Source organism: Stenella coeruleoalba (assembly GCF_951394435.1).
Source record: "Stenella coeruleoalba genome assembly, chromosome: 19".
NCBI classification, from domain to species: Eukaryota; Metazoa; Chordata; class Mammalia; order Artiodactyla; family Delphinidae; genus Stenella; species Stenella coeruleoalba.
The window spans coordinates 54,527,042-54,542,121 of NC_137165.1; the positions used below are offsets into that span (position 1 = coordinate 54,527,042).

At 60.3% G+C, this 15,080-nt stretch overlaps 1 protein-coding gene across 2 annotated transcripts in view; it reads right to left on the bottom strand.

The window, feature by feature from the left end:
* Positions 1-3,918: 3,918 nt before the first annotated feature.
* TMEM104 (transmembrane protein 104) overlaps positions 3,919-15,080 on the bottom strand; it is a 57,984-nt gene continuing 46,822 nt past the window's right edge. For both annotated transcript variants that reach the window (XM_079905329.1, XM_079905328.1), the window contains exon 10: positions 3,919-6,836. In XM_079905329.1, the coding sequence (XP_079761455.1) occupies positions 6,076-6,836 (761 nt within the window). In that variant the 3' untranslated portion in view covers positions 3,919-6,075. The remainder of the gene's footprint in view (positions 6,837-15,080) is intronic.

Consider the following 15,080-nt stretch of genomic DNA (forward strand, 5'->3'; position numbering starts at 1 on the left):
CGTGTCAGCTATTCAGCTCAGCTGGACTCTCCGCCTGGCACTGCCAGCGTTGGGGGGTAGGTGGGCTTGGGCTTTTCTGGCTTCTGCCATGAAATCCTGGCCATGGGAACCCAGTGACAGATGATGTCTTCCATGGTCAGCTCAGCGACCTCAGCAGCCTCAGGTCCTGGTGTGGGCTGGGCTTTTGCTATCTTCTTATGCAAATCCCTTCCCACCTGGCCTGGAGTCACAGGGAGCAGTGGGGTCTCCCTGCCCTGCTGTGAGCCAGTCCCTGGTCATGGCTTCTGGGGGTTTGGTGTGGGAGCATGGAGGCTGGAGCTCGGTGTTGGGGCAGGGTGGTCCTGCTCCTGGTTCCAGCTGGCTGGAGTTTCTTCTCCTCAGAGTGCTGGGACATTAAACAAACCTTTTACAACCCACTGGTCCTGGCTGCCTCATTCTGCATCCCTGGAGGGGGCACACCAGAGCTGGTAGGCAACAGGAGCATCATGGGAGTATCCCAGATGGGGTGTCTGCCTAGAGCAGGTGGGCAGCTCCCTTTGTGGAGTATCCGGGAGGCAAGGCTGAGAGAGGGCTCCAGGCAGCAGAAGTCACTTGGTATTCAGTGCCAGCTCCCGCCCGCACTGGTGCCAAATGAGACAAATGTGCTCAGCACGGGGGCTCTGGTGGTGATGGATGGAGCTCATCCTTCAATCTCCTTGAAAAGAAGGGCTCGTGCTAGGGGCTCTGGGGGTTCTGCCCCGCCAGGGGCCCCCATGGGAGCCTGACAATGTTATGGTGGAAACGGCAGAGGGAGGTCTGTTGTGGGGAACCTGCTGGGCTCTCCTGGGCCCTGGCCAGCTGTGTTCGCCCCGCGGTGGCTGTGCAGGGCTCAGACTGCCTGCTGGCTCTGGAAGCCTGGCATGGGTGGCTTCCGGGGTCAGGCACGGCTCAGCCTTGGGAGGGAAAGACCTCCAGGTCAGAGAATCTGTCCCACATCTCAGTTCTCTGTCCTCCCTCTGGGGCTCTCGGCCCCACCTCCTTCCTCTGTCACATGTCAGTGGCTGTGAACCATGTAAAAAGATGGCTCTTGCGTACCATTTTCAATGCTTTCACCTCTGGGGTTACATTTAGCCCCACAATGACTAAAGCAAGCCAGCCCTCCTTCCATCCATTCCGCAAACACGGTGAGCATGATTGGTGCCGTTAGAGCCTTTTCTAACTGTGAGCCTGTGAAGTCCAGGGCCTTGTTGTCCCCGGCAATTTGGGTGAAGCGGGGCAGAAACTCAACTCCACGTAGTAGGGAGGGGGCTGGGGAGGGCAGTGCTGGGTGCCAGTACCACGTGCGGCCACGGCCCAGTGCCCTTACCCACATGGCTCCTTGCTGGCTCCCAGCAGGCTGGGTCCCCTCTCCAGTCTCCAAATATTCTACTGCTGGGGCTGGAGCCATGAAAACTGGAAGTTTTTTTGTTTGGTTTTAGGGGTGAGAGCCGCTGAAATGGTAGAGTGGCGGAAATTGCCAATACCCCTCCGTTCCTGGCTGGAGGGCCTGACAACCGCAAGAATGTGTGCCCCCCAGCCCATTATAGTCAATTTCACATTCTCTGCCCCATGGATTTTCACGGATCCAGGTCCAGGAGCGGCGGGGGGGCTCAAAAACAGGTTGTGAGTGTGAGTCTAAGGGGGGTGCTAGAGGCCAGTGCCGCGGAAGGGAGCTTGACCTTGGTTGCAGCCCCTGGAGGTGAGAGGGTTAACCGCTGGCCACCAGCCCCTGGACCTGAGCTCCCTGGGTCAGGGTCTGAGCGCAGCGCTGGGCGGAAGGCTGCGGCAGGTGACGCCTGGAGGAGTTGCGAGGGCCAGGCTGCTCTCTGCTCGCTCTCCAAGATCATTAATAACCAAGAACTGGAAAGATAATTAAGAACCACATGTGGAGCTGAGCCTGCTGCTGGCTGGCTCTGACGAGGGGCCAATCCTGCTCCTGGGGCCGGGCTCCTGGCCACCTTGCTCCTTCTCTAAGAATGTATTCTGAGGAGAAGTGAGTCCCATGGGGAGTGGGGGCAGGAAGGATGCTTCCTGCCCCTCTGCGGGAGGACCGAGGAAGGGTCCTGCATTATCAAGGGGAGGACAGAAAGCCTGGCAGGGGAGGAGGGAGCCAGCTGTGTGGGAGAGTGAAGCCACAGACGTTCAGTCATCACACACAAGGGTGTGACAGTGTAGCACAGCCAACTGAACCCAGACACCAGACACCCAAATGCTGGGTTTTTTTTTGTGGGACACAGGGAGAGGCCTTTGGTCACATCTCAGCAGTAGAAATTCCTACTGTCTTTCCCCGTTCCCTCCTGCTGCTGCCGTCGCTGTGTTTCTTCCTGTCTTTACTGAGTTCATGGCCACACCACCTCTTTCCTGGGGCCCGTGTGTGGGGAGGGGGCACGATGCCTTCACTTACGATACTTGAGCTTCAGTCTTGGCTCCAAAACTCCCCAGCCTGGCCTGAGTCTGGCTCTGTGACGGGGGAAGGCTGTCCTTCAGTTTCCTGGGGGTGTTGGGGAACCAGAGACCACCCCCTCCCCGAAGCCCTAAAGAATTCAAGTCCATTTCCCGCTTCTGAACTGCGGCAGGCAGTTGCTAAGAAGAAGCCACTTGAGTCATCAGGAGGCTATGAAACCGGTTAGGTGCGTGAGGACCCAAACCAGGGGTCTTCAACCAGTCTAGAGGTATGTGGTACACGTGCAGTATGGCTGGCAAGGGACAAGGGAGCTGGGCATCAGTACCTAAGAGCTTTATTGAACACTTCTGTGTCAGGTACTCAGGACTTTAGCCCCATACAGGTCAGTGATGCAGGTGCTATCCTCCCCATGTTACAAAGGACAGGAGGAGAGAGCACGGGGTTTGCTGCCTGCAAGTGGCAAGTCCGACTTCTCGGTCTACGCTCTTAACCCGCGAGTTATGCCACCAAGGTCCACGTGGAAAGTGCCCAGCACTGTGCCCGCATGCACCAGGCACTAGTAGATGTCACTTTCCCCTTTCTCCAATCGACACCGTGAGCCCCAGGCCCCGGGGAGAAGGGATCGTGAAGCTCCCTCCTGCAGCTCTGGATGCTGGTTGCGCAAGAGCCGGGTGTCAGCCCTGATCAGGGATCCGGTCCCTAGACAGGCATGGCCTCAGCCTTCGCTGGCTCAGTGTCACACACAACCAGGCTCTTCCCCTGGGCTGGTTCCCCATGAGGTAGGGGCAGCCCCTGCCCTACCCCCACTCTGAATCTAGCCTCTTCCCATTGCTGAGGCCGCTCCTGGCCCCCATCTGGCGGGAACAGGTGTGTGTCTGAGGGCCTGGCGAGGTGCCCGCTGCCCACCTCCCACCACTCGGCAGTGCCTCCTGGCCTGTCACCCGCCATCTGTCCCATCCATAAGCCCGCAGTCATCTCTCTGGCCTCAGGTGAGGGAACAGCCAGGAGCCGCTGGCGCGATGGCACGAGGCTCCAGTGCCTCGGCAGGGAACGAGACAGAGAAGGCTGCCTCCCACCTTGAACTGGCCTGCCCTCGGGGCCAGTCTGGGTCAGTGCGGGTGAATGGCGTCGGGTGGAGCCTGCTGAGTTTATGTTCTCCTCCACAGCAACACTTGTAACTGGGCCAGGTTGGGCTGGCATCCTCTTCTGGCTTCCCCACCATAGACCACAGGGCCCATCGGTAGAACGGAAACCATGACCCAACTGGCCCACCTCCGCAAGCTGATGTAAAAACTCACAGGCGAATGTGCTGCATGGGCAAGGTGAACAAGCCTCACCTGGGAACGTCTAGCTGTCAGGGTCCCCGCGCCCCCTCCTCAGGCCATCAGCAGTAGAGAGGAAGCTGACCCCATCTGACCTCTAGCACGACAGACAGCAGGCAAACACCAAGGAGCAAAGGAACCCAGTGACGTGGTCACCTCCGGCCAATTCCTTCCAGGACTGTGGTTGCCCAGCTCGGAGGTGGAGGGGAATGCAGCCATCCGGCTCCACTGCTGTGTGCCTCCAGACTGCCCCATAAATCAAACTGGCTTTACCATGCTAGTAAATTTCTGTCCAAAATTTGGATTGGAACCTGAGGCGGCGGGATGATTTAATTTGCTTTGTCCTTAAGCAAGAGGGAATGTAATTACAGAAGGGTAAGTACAGATGTTTTAATTTTCAGCAAACATTCCGGCAGCTTCGGGCGGGGGTCCGTGCCACGGGGATCCGTGCCACGGGGGGCGGAGCCTCGTGGAGGCCCCCCCAGCCCCGCCCACCCCGCAAGGCCTCCTGGGAAGCAGCCACGATGGCAAATGCGGAAGAGGCGTCCTTCTTTCACGAGGGTGGAAAAATAACAATACGCCGGATGAGCTGTGAGAACTGAAGATGTGCGGCAAAAGAGAGACAGCAGATCTTGGCCGATTATGACACGGGACTCTCACAGGCCGGGGCTGCCAGGGGGCCATAGGGGAGGGCTGGGGCTGCCTGCGGACTCCCCGTGTTCTTGCAAATCCCATGTCCCCCTGCCCTGAGACCACCGTGGGCCCCAGGAGACCTGGCGTCCTCGCTCTGTCCAAAGTTCAGTGACGGTGAGATGCAGGGGGGAGGCTGCAAGGGGTTCCCTGGAGAGCGGAGCAAGGCACTGAAATCAGCGGAGGGAGGGGGAAGGGCCGAGACCCCACCCCAGAGGCTGCTCCTGGCCCAGCTGCTGTGGGCTCCAGGACAAGTGGGCTTAGGCCCAGGGCCGGGGCCACACGAGGGAGGGGCAGGAGGAGCCCCCAGGCCCTGACGCAGGAGAAGGCACATTGAAAATGCAGAGTTCTTTAGGGTCCCATGTGTCTCCGAGGAAGGCTGGCCCAGCAGGTGCATGCACGATTGTTGGGGGGGAGGGGAGCACGTGGAGCTGGTGACGTGCCCGGGAACCTGGCTCTCCTTCCATGGGAATGGTGGCCGGGGCCCCGTCTCACCCCACAGCGCCCAAGGGACATGGAGAGCGTGGACGCTGAGCACGCACAGCTCGGCTCCAAAGGGAGCCGCCGTTAGTGTTGGAGCGGGGGCAGGGCCGGGCGCTCCCGCAGCTGCGCTTTATTCAGACTGAAATATAGATGGTTAGGGTTTTGCTAGAGTCTGTGTATGGGTTCTAAGGGTTTTTTCTGTAAGGTAAGAGGTTCTGCTCCATGTGCTGGGGCGGGGGGGCAGGCCCGACCTCTCTCACAGGGTGGGAACCACGGGCTCCATGCCCGGGGTGCTCCCAGGCCACTGTGGTGACAGCTGGGGGTAGCTCCCCTCTGGTGGCCCTTGTAGGCTGCTCCCCCCCGCGCCCCCCGCAGGAAGCCCGAGGCTCCCTTTCAGGGGTCGAGAGCTCTGGGCTTTAAACCCCGTGCGTAGGCTGCTGTGCCCGTGCGGAAAGGCTGCTCCCACCCGCTGCTCCGGAGTCATCATGGGCTCCGAAGCCCAGGACAGGAGCTGGCGCCCACAGCAGGGCCTTCCCAGCTCTGTTCTGGGGACCCTGGTGCCAAGTAGCACTTATGGTCCTTGTTGTCAGCTGGCCAGGCACTCCCCTAGGAGAGGCACTCGGCACCTCCAGGCCCGGTGGGAAGGTGAGCGCTGCCAGGCCCAGTGGAGAGGAGGGGTAGGGCCTGGGTTTGCCCTAATGGAGATTCCCAGACAAGGATGCGGGAGGGACTGGGAGAGCGGGGTAAGGGGTGGGGGGACACGTGTCTGGCATAAATAGTGGCAGTGCCAGCACTGCGTCTCCACCCTTCCGGGGGAAGAGCCCGCCCTGGTGGTGGAGTGTGTGAAAGCAGAGGGCTCGATCCCAGTAACCAGTCCTAGAATCTAGGAGCAGCCGTGTGCCCGGTTGTGGGACTCGGCTGGCTGGGGGCAGCCCCAGCAGGAGGACCTGGAGGAGGGTGACCCCGGCAAGTGAGGCGAGGTGCAGACTGTGCGGAATCCTGGGTGGGGGAGCCCCCCAGCTGGAGGCGTGGAGGGTACCCTCCAAGAGCCCGGGCCTTGCCTGCCCCACGGACACCTGGGAGGCAACTAGCCCTTGGCTCTGCCAGCGGGGAGGGCGGGGGGGCCCCACCCCTCTCGTCACCAGACTTGTCCTGCCATCAGAGCTTAGTCTCGCTGAGGACGATGTTGGCGGTGACAAAGAAGAAGCAGGAGAAAGCCCAGAGCAGCACAAAGCCCACCCAGAAGGTGCGGCGGAAAGGGGACCCGTGCTTGTTGACGGTCCCGTAGCCGAAGGCCAGCTGGGTGTCCTTGCGGCAGAGGTACACCAAGAAGGCGGGGATGACGTACTGGATGCCCGTGCCCGCGTAGGCCCCCGTGATGCCCACCAGGGACTCCAGGTCGTGTGTGCAGAAGGCCACCAGCACAGGGGGCAGCAGGGTGATGGTGGGGAACACCACGTGGTCCACCACCCAGGGGTATGTGCCCCCCTCTCGGTGGAAAAGCGTCTTCCAGTTGTTGCGCAGGGTCACGGCGATGATGGGGAAGTTGGTGCTGATGGTGAAGACGGGGAAGAGGCCCAGGAAGAAGCGCACGGCGGCCAGGCTCACGACGTCGCAGCGCGCAAAGTTGAGGGTGTACATGTCCAGGAGGCTGTCACCGCGGAAGCAGAAGATGGCGGTGAAGGAGAGGAGGCCGTAGAAAGCCAGGATCAGCACGTAGTCCAGGAAGACCAGGCGTGTGAGGTGGCGCTTGGAGGAGATGGGGGTGATGAGGGACGGCAGGGAGTGCTGGCTCATGAAGGAGTAGATGCACACGCCGAACAGGTTCCGGACGCCGGAGAAGTCGGCCAGCGGCGGGCGCCCCTCCCCACGCCCATGCGCGATGCGCACCAGGGCCAGCACGATCATGATGGCGAAAGCTGGAAACAGGACGGGAGTGAGCCAGGGAAGGAGGGGCAGCCCTACCTGGGCCAGCCTCTGGTCTGGGGGCGCCTGCCGAGGGACCCGAGCCCCATGAGAGAGAACCTGCGGGTTCTGCTAGCGTCTGTGGATGGGTTCTAAGGGTTAAATTCCTGTGGCCGTGAGGGTCACACTCTGGGGCAGGTCAGCAGTGGCCGCTGCTGCTGGGGACATGCCGTGCACACCCCACGCCAGCAGGTGAGGGAAGGTGTCTGGGGGTGAGGGCCGGGCATGACGGGGGCTGCGCGGGGAGATCGGCAGCAGAGCCCCCTGCTGTCTTCTCAGAGGAGCGCAGGCTCCTGGCCAGGCGCTTCCCGGCTCCCTTCCCGGCCCCAGGGGTCTGGGGGTTGGGGGGCTTCCTGCCAGCTTCCTGACTCTCCTTTGGTTTCAAGAATGTGTGTCTGAGGAGCAGGGGTGGAGGCACGGAGCACTTGGGAGGAGGTGTCCTCCTGGGCCAGGGCATCTGCCAGGGACAGCTAAGGGGCGGCAGTGAAGAGTGCGGGCAGCCCTGAGCGGAGGCGGGCACCCAGGGGCCAACACCGGGAAGGAAGGTACCTGGGCTCACTCGAGGGAAGAAATGGCACCAAAGCTCAAGGATCGTGGGAGCTGAGTCCAAGGCTGGAGGCCAAGGGCATGTGGCTCTGTTCTCCTGGGCCTGGTGGCACAGGTAGGAGGCACAGAAGTACAGGGAGTAACTCTGACCTGGCTTTGCTGCAGAAGCGGTAGGGGACCCACGACCTATCTGTTCAGAGCAAAGAGAGCTCCAGGCCAGCTGCACCTCTTACAGCGGCCCTCCTGTGGGTCTCATGCCCAGAGCCGGGCTTCCCAGCCGCTGCTCCCAGCAGACAGACATACTTCCAGATCCAGCAGCCTCTCTCTGAGTCTCTGGCTTCTTGCATCTGTTATCCAGATCTCCCAGAACTGCCACCCTTAGCCACTCGGCACACGCAGGGACCACCGGTGTCCCTGTCTCCAGTGTTGGAGTCCATAAACCGCTGCTGTCTCTGTTCAGACCAGACCTGACAGCCCCTCCAGCCCGGGCCCCCATCGCTCAGGTAAAGCCCACGATGACACCTGACATTTCTCGGGGAGTGACGCAGGCGAGCGTGAAGGAACAGTGGCTGAAGAGACTGCCTGCCAGCCCACGGGAAGCTCAGGGCTCCTCCCGAGTGGGAGGCTGGGGGTCTCCCCACTGTCCCCTCGGGCCACGTCATGCCCTCCCCGCTCCCTGGAAGGAAGAGGCCTTTCTTCCAGGATTCACGGGAAGCCAGACCAATGTTTTCCCATAATGACACTCGGAAGTGGGCTCAACGGAAATGTCATCTGTTACTTTTCATCAGAGCTGCTGACACTGCTGGGGACAGGATCGGGGGAGGGGAGCCAGGGAACAGGCCTGTGAAAATTGCCAATAAAGACGATGATTTGTTTCTGATGCTCTCATCCGACTCCGGCCCTGCCGCTGCTGATTCCGAGGGCCCCACGACTGAGGGGTGTCACAAATCCCGCCAGCTGTGGTCAGCCAAGGGGCAAGTGGTGACCCAGTCCCTCCCAGAGGAGCTGCCTCTGGCTGAACCCTCTCGGGCCTGGGACAGGACACCCCGTGAGGGCCTCCCTGTTTCCTCGGGGACACTCAGGACCCCGGCAGTCTGGCTTGTCACACTTCTCAGGGTGGGTGCAGGAGGGGTGTGCGGGCCAGAGATCTGTGTGGCAGACCCGCACCCAGGAAGTGCACTGGGGCAGGGTGTGAGGGCAGCACCCAGGGGAGACGGTGGACGGGGTGGAGGCGGAGTCCCCCGTGTGCCAGGCAGTCTGTCTTGGGCCGGAAAGGGTTACGAAGCAGAGCTGAGCGGGTGGGCCGCCTGCCGATTAGCTGTTCACGAGGCTGCAGCTGACACCTCCGCCAGCAGAGCTGGGCCACCAGGGCCGGGGCAAAGGGGGCAGCTGCTGTAAGACAAGAGCTCAATCCTGTCGTGCCACTAGCGGAGCGTCCCCCGGTGACCCGGCGCTACTCCTGGCCCAGGCCGAGGCCAGCGCGGACTGGCAAAGAGGCAAGTGGGGAAATCCTGTCTGTTGCTCGGCCGCGGGGCCCTGGGTCTGGTGGGCGTGGAGGAGGCAGGGAGAAGTCGGCTGTTGGGACATGAGCTCATCACTGCTGCCTGCAGCTGGGATGCTGGCTGAGCTGATGCTTCTCTACTCATCTCCTCAGCCCTACATCTCCAAGAGGCTGTAAGAAACGCAGGCAGAAACTGGCTCGCTGACTTCAAGGCGAGCTGTCTGGCCAGCCCTGACCGGCAGCTCTGACCTTGAGGGAGGGGTCCTGGCACAAGGGCCGCCCGGCCCTACCCTCTGGACCACAGTCCTCTGCTCCCGGCCCTTCCCTCCACGCATTGCCGGGGAAGCAGAGTTCAACAGCCATCTCCTAGATTGATCGTCCCGTCCCCGGGAGGTAGCTGCTCCAAAAACTCATTAGGTCTGATGATAAATCAAGACGAAATGAGGATGACAGGTTGTGAGCGACAAACGCGGCCAGGAAGTTCGGCGGAGAGCAGGGCTCTCAGTGCACACAGGATGCCCAGGGCTCGGGCGCGGCCACTGGCAGCTCGCGCCACCTGGTCGCGGCCGTGTGGGAGGCGGGGGTGGCCGCTTGGGAGAGGGGGACAGGGCGCGAGCGGTCCTGCCGTCTGGGTAAGCAGGCCTTACAGTTCCCCGAGGGCAGGGCGGGCTGAGCTTCTCGCTGAGCCTCACGGGCTGTGCTCAGGGAGCCCACGTGACGGACAGGGTAGCAGTCCGCATCCACCCGCATCCTGCACAGGAGTCATGCTCCAAGGGGTGAGGAGGTGCAGCGAGCTGCCGGGGAGGATGCTGTGGGGGGAGAGGGGAGGGCCCAACACATGTCACACGAGGAGTGGCTGACGGCCTCGGAAGATGCAGCTGCCAGGTGACGTGGGGGATCAGGAGACCTCTTTTTTAATATCTGTGGTAAGAGCCCACGTAAGAACAGCTGCGCTTGTTTTGTGTGGCTCAAGGGGCTCACCAGGACCACTCATTCATTCGTTCATTCGTTCATTCAGCAAGGATGTACTGAGCCCACCGTGCAGACACTATTCTGGGCATCTGGGGATGGCGCTCTGAGCCAGCAGTTACGGTCCTGCAGGCAGTAAAACCCAGTCCAGGGGGCCACCGGGTGGAACTTACAGGACACAAATTACTACCACAGAAAGAACTGCCTAACAGCCACATGAGCTGCGGAGGGGCAGGGGGGCAGATGGGGAGATCCCTGTCTCGGGACGTCCAAGCCCAGGGAAGAAGACCTGGGGGTCACAGGGGAACCGGGCGCCAGAGCTAACTTGGAAGAACCTGTCTGCAGTCCCCCTCGCAGCGCAGGAGGGAAGGAGCAGCCCAATGAGGGTGGCGACAGGGGGTCGGGGCCCCGGGACTTCACCGCTTCCGCCCAGCATATCGACCCACCTGGAACTGCTCTCCGCTCTCCCCACATGCGCTGCCTTGGGAGGGAGGGAGAGAGACAGGAGGGGAGGCAAGTCCTAATCTCGGTACAAATCCTGAGCCCTGAGGGCACTGCTTAGAGGAGACATCTTTCCCCCTCCTTTTCTGAGGAGGTCAGGTTAAAAGGAAAATCTACACCAGGAACGGCCCTCCAGCACAGGCACGTCCGGGGTGACAGTATCAGGATGGTGGCAGGTCAGTGGGGTCATGTCACTACTAGTTTTCTGTCCTGGGGGCGTCAGCAGCCTCAAGGATGGAGGTCAAGGTCATATTTTATGTCAAGATGCATTCTCACGACATTTAACGAGTCATGCATGAGTTCCTTTGCGCAGTCAGAGGAGAAGCACCGCTGTCCACGGAGGCCCCCTGCTCCTCCCCCCTTCTTTGTGAGCTGGAGTCAGATGAGGAGCCCCAGCTGGGAGCTGTCTTGCCTCACGGCCGTCTGTCTATCTGACCTCAGAGCCTCTCTCCTCTGCAGAGAGTTGGGCCGCTGAGCCGACACCCTCTGAACTCCTGCCAAAGGGTAAAGATGGTCCAGACTTATAAGGGGATGAGAGTGAAAAGGCAGACGACCGCGAATCTGGACTGCTTCGGCCTCTCCTGTTCCTCCCTTTGCTCTCCCGGACCCCCTCCACCCTGGGGCCTCGGCTGCATAAAGAGGTGAACTGGCCCAGACCTCACAGGAGTCGGAGCTGACTCGTTCTTGGGGCCAAGTGGAGATGGGCAGGGGTCTGGGGTCTGGGTCCGGGGCTCTGGGAGTCCAACCAGTGACCCCGGTATGCCTGTCTTGGGGCTGTGGGTTAAGGCAGAGATCGGAGTGGTCAGAAGCCAGTTCCAGCCTTCGTGCACTGGAACCCAGCCCTGGGTGGGTTGCGCTGGCACTGGAGAGGGGAGAGTTCCTTCCGGGCCTCTGCCTTGGCCTCTGGGCTGTGGTGGGGCTCTCCCAAGCACTTGGAGTGGCGGTGAGGCTATGCAGAGCTCCGCCTTCCTTACAGAATTCTGGGGTCGGTGTGGGGCTGGCATGAGCCGGGCCACCTGCCTGAGCATCACGCGAGTTGGGGAGCTCGGGCCAAGACTCTCCCTGCCTGGAGGAGGGCAGGGCGGAGCTCTCCCAGGAGCCCCCTGCCCCGCGCCCCCCATTAGGCTGTCACGCTGACACTGTGATGACGGGACACGGGATCCCTCATACTGGTTTTACCATTCCGCTCCTTCTCCAAGACTGGCTTTGCAATTATGCATGGGCTACCTCTGGGCATGCTGAGTGCCTCTGAGGGCCCTCCTAGCAGGGGGCAGTAAAACCCTCGAGCTCTGAAAGAGCAGCACGTGCAGCTGTGCTGTCCACCAGGGCAGCCATGAGCCACGTGAGGCTCCAGAGTGCCTGAATGCGGCCGGCCCCAAACGAGCCTTGCTGAAGTCTAAAACGCACACCGGATTTCAGAGACTCAGCGTGAAAAAGGAAGGTAACCTAGCTCACTCATCATTTTCTCATATTGGTTCCATGTTGAAAAGGTATTTTTGATCTCTTAGGTTGGATAAGCATATTATTAAAATTAATTAAATGTTCAGATGTGACCGCCACAAAATTGAAAAGTCCCCAGTTGGCTCGCATTATATTTTGATGGGGCAACATGGGTTTACTGTGACCGTGTGCTCCGTGACGGTGTGTGAGGGAAACACCTGACCTGTTGGGAATCAGAAAGCTCTCTGCCCCCTGCCTCCAACCTCGGCCCAGGTCTCCTCACTGTAACCCTCGGTCACCTGCCCTGATTTGCACGAGACACTTGAAACCTAGGCCCGAGGTGTGATACTGGACCAGTCTTTAAAAAGCTAAAGGGAAAATAGGCTATCAGTTCCCCGGGCTGTGCCCACCAGGGCGACCTGCCCTACAGAGGGAAGGCACTGCTGGGTGGGGCTGGGCAAGTGGCCTGTGGTCCTGGGTCATCGAGTCAGAGGGACATTCTGGTGGGAGCTCGAGCTGGAACAGAGCTTCTCTGGAACACAGGAGGGCTCTGCCCGGTGGCCTGTGCCCGGCCCTGACCCCTGCTGTGTCCTCTGCAGGCACTGGAAGGAACACAGCTGTCACGGGCGAGGGGGACACATGTCCACTAAGGCCAGATCCCTCATCCTTAATCCCTGAGGGCCCCGGAGCACACATATATGTGAAGCTGTGATTAACAGCCAACGGCGAAGCTGACGGACTCCTCCCAGTGGAGCCCCGGGCCCTCCTCACAAGCCAGCCCCGCAGCATGCCTCGCCCGAGGGGGCCTGCCTCCTGGGGAGCCGCCTGACCCCCTGAGCTCTGGACCGGCCCTGATGCTGACCCCAGACACCTTGCTGTTTTCGGAGCCCTGTAGGTGGCTCTGCTCTGACACGTGCGAGGTGGAGGCCACCTGTCAAGGCGGCTGTCAGGAGGACGGCGCTCTCTTCTCCAAGAAGGGGATCAACATGCCAGGGGTGATGCTAATGAATGGCCGTGGGTGCCCATCCCGGCTCGGGCACTGGCGCTCCAGGCTGGGAGCTGGATCTGGGGGAGGATCCGGCACCAGCTTCCCTCTTCACCACCGCACTGTCCTCAGAGGCGCTGGGGCATGCGTGTGTCTCTCCTTAGGCTGGGTCATCAGAGCTGGGCCAGGGCCTCCCGAGATTCAGGAGAGCTGGGAGGAACCGACAGGGTAACGTCAGCCTGAGCTGAGAACCACTGAAGACCAAGCAGTTGCTCGGCCCTAGAAGTGGGCGCAGGCGGCTGTGTAACCATTCCTTAAAGAACAGGACCGACTGTGAACAGAGAGCCATTGGGCAGGCCCACAAGACCACAGGCCAGGGGCGTGAGTGGCAGCCCACCTCGTGAAGCGCTAACGCCTTGGAAAGAGCAGGAGAGACGGAGAGAGGTGGCCGCTGCCCTTCTTCTAAACAAGCTTAAGTTCTCAAGTTACTCTGGGCTCAACTCCTGATTCTGCCACCGAACTGTGTGATCCCGGGGCAGTCACTTAACTTCTCAGTGCCCCTGTTCCGTCACCTTTAAAAAGGGGGATGCTCGTGGGTGCTGGGAGGATGGAATAAGCTGGTACAATAAAGAACAGGGGCAGGGCCTGGCCCACAGCAGTCGCTCAGAAACGCGTCAGTCCCTTTTCTTGTCGCAAAAACCTGACTTCCCACCCGGAAAGCCCGGGCAAGCAGGAAAACTTGTCAATACCGAGTTCTCCCCTAATTCTCCTTTTGCTCCAAGGAGGGTACTGGGGTCATCCTCGTGACCCCAGCCGGGTGGAGCCGCAGCCATGACCCTTCCCTGCTGAGCGTCTCTGGCCCAGGGGTCAGCTAGTCTTTGGGGCTTTGGGGGTCAGGAGGACCCCGGGCAGGCTGCTCATATCTGCTCTGTGAATCAGAGACACCTCCTCTCCCTCCACTGAAGGCCACACAGGGCTAAGCCGTTCCCTCCACCTGTCATCTAGGGGGAGTCGGCACGTGCTCTCTGTAGGCGGCTGGGCGAGACCGGAAAGGAATTCTGTTCGGATTCTTTGGTGCTCACGTTCACCCATCCTTCCTCTGTCATCACCCTCCCACCTAAGCACAGGCTGTGGTCGGGGTGGGGCCTCCTTTCATGCTCCGAGAAGACAGGACACACTCCATCTCTGGCTGGGAGGGGCTCCCTCTGGGGAGACGGGGAAGCTCCCCGTGCAGATGCACTCGGCTCCAGAAGCATCTTGGCCCTGGGTCGCATTTCACGTCAGGTCGATGAGACATTCTGTGATTGCTACCCTTGCAAAAAAAGTCACCTGGGTTTCCACCGAAGGGAGGGAATTTAAAGCCAATCGGACTACCTTCCCAGGCAGGGTCACCCCCGTGGTTTCTGGAGGATTCTAGCTCTGTAGCTGCCATCGTCGTCATCATCATCATCATGGAGGCAGAAGAGAAGGATGTTTACATAATCAACTTACGGGACTGAGATTCTACTCCAGAAGGACTCAGGGCAAAGCCTCCCCGCCTCCAAGTGTGTCAGGAGGCGCAGGTCGTTGATAAAGGGCACGTATTTGAGTCTCTGAAGCAATCAAGTCTCAAGTACGAGATCAAGAGTTCTGGCCTTTTCATCCTTCAACTTTCCACGCTCTCAAGGCACGGCAAGCGGCGCCTGGGGCGGCAGGCTCTCGGTTCCTCATTCTTAAGCTGTCAGAGCCACAGCTCCATTTGTCATCGCTGGGAAAGCGCACCCGAGGGCCCTCTGGCTGCTGGTGGACTAATCTCCTTCCCAGAGACTGGAAATATAAAACTTCCACACCGTCACCTTTCCTGAAGGCCGCTCAGTCCTTTCTTAACCCTTTCTTCTTGCCACTGTCCCCCTCTTCTGATTCGTATGTCGAAGCCCTAATCCTCAATGTGACTGTATTTGGGGACAGGGCCCCTGAAGAGGCATTACAGGTTAGATGAAGTCGTAAGGGCGGACCCTAATCTGATGGGATACACTGCTTCTTAAAAGCAGTGAGCTTTTAAGAAGAGAAAGAGACACCAGAGTACGTGCTCTCTCTCTGCACACACGGAGGAAAAGCCATGTGAGGGCACGGTGAGAAGGCGGCCGTCTACAAGCCAGGGAGGGAGGCCTCACCGGAAACCAACCCTGACAGCACCTTGATCTTGGGCTTCTAGCCCCCAGCGCTGAAAAATTAAATTTCTGCTGTTTAAGCCACCCAGCCCATGGTATTTTACAG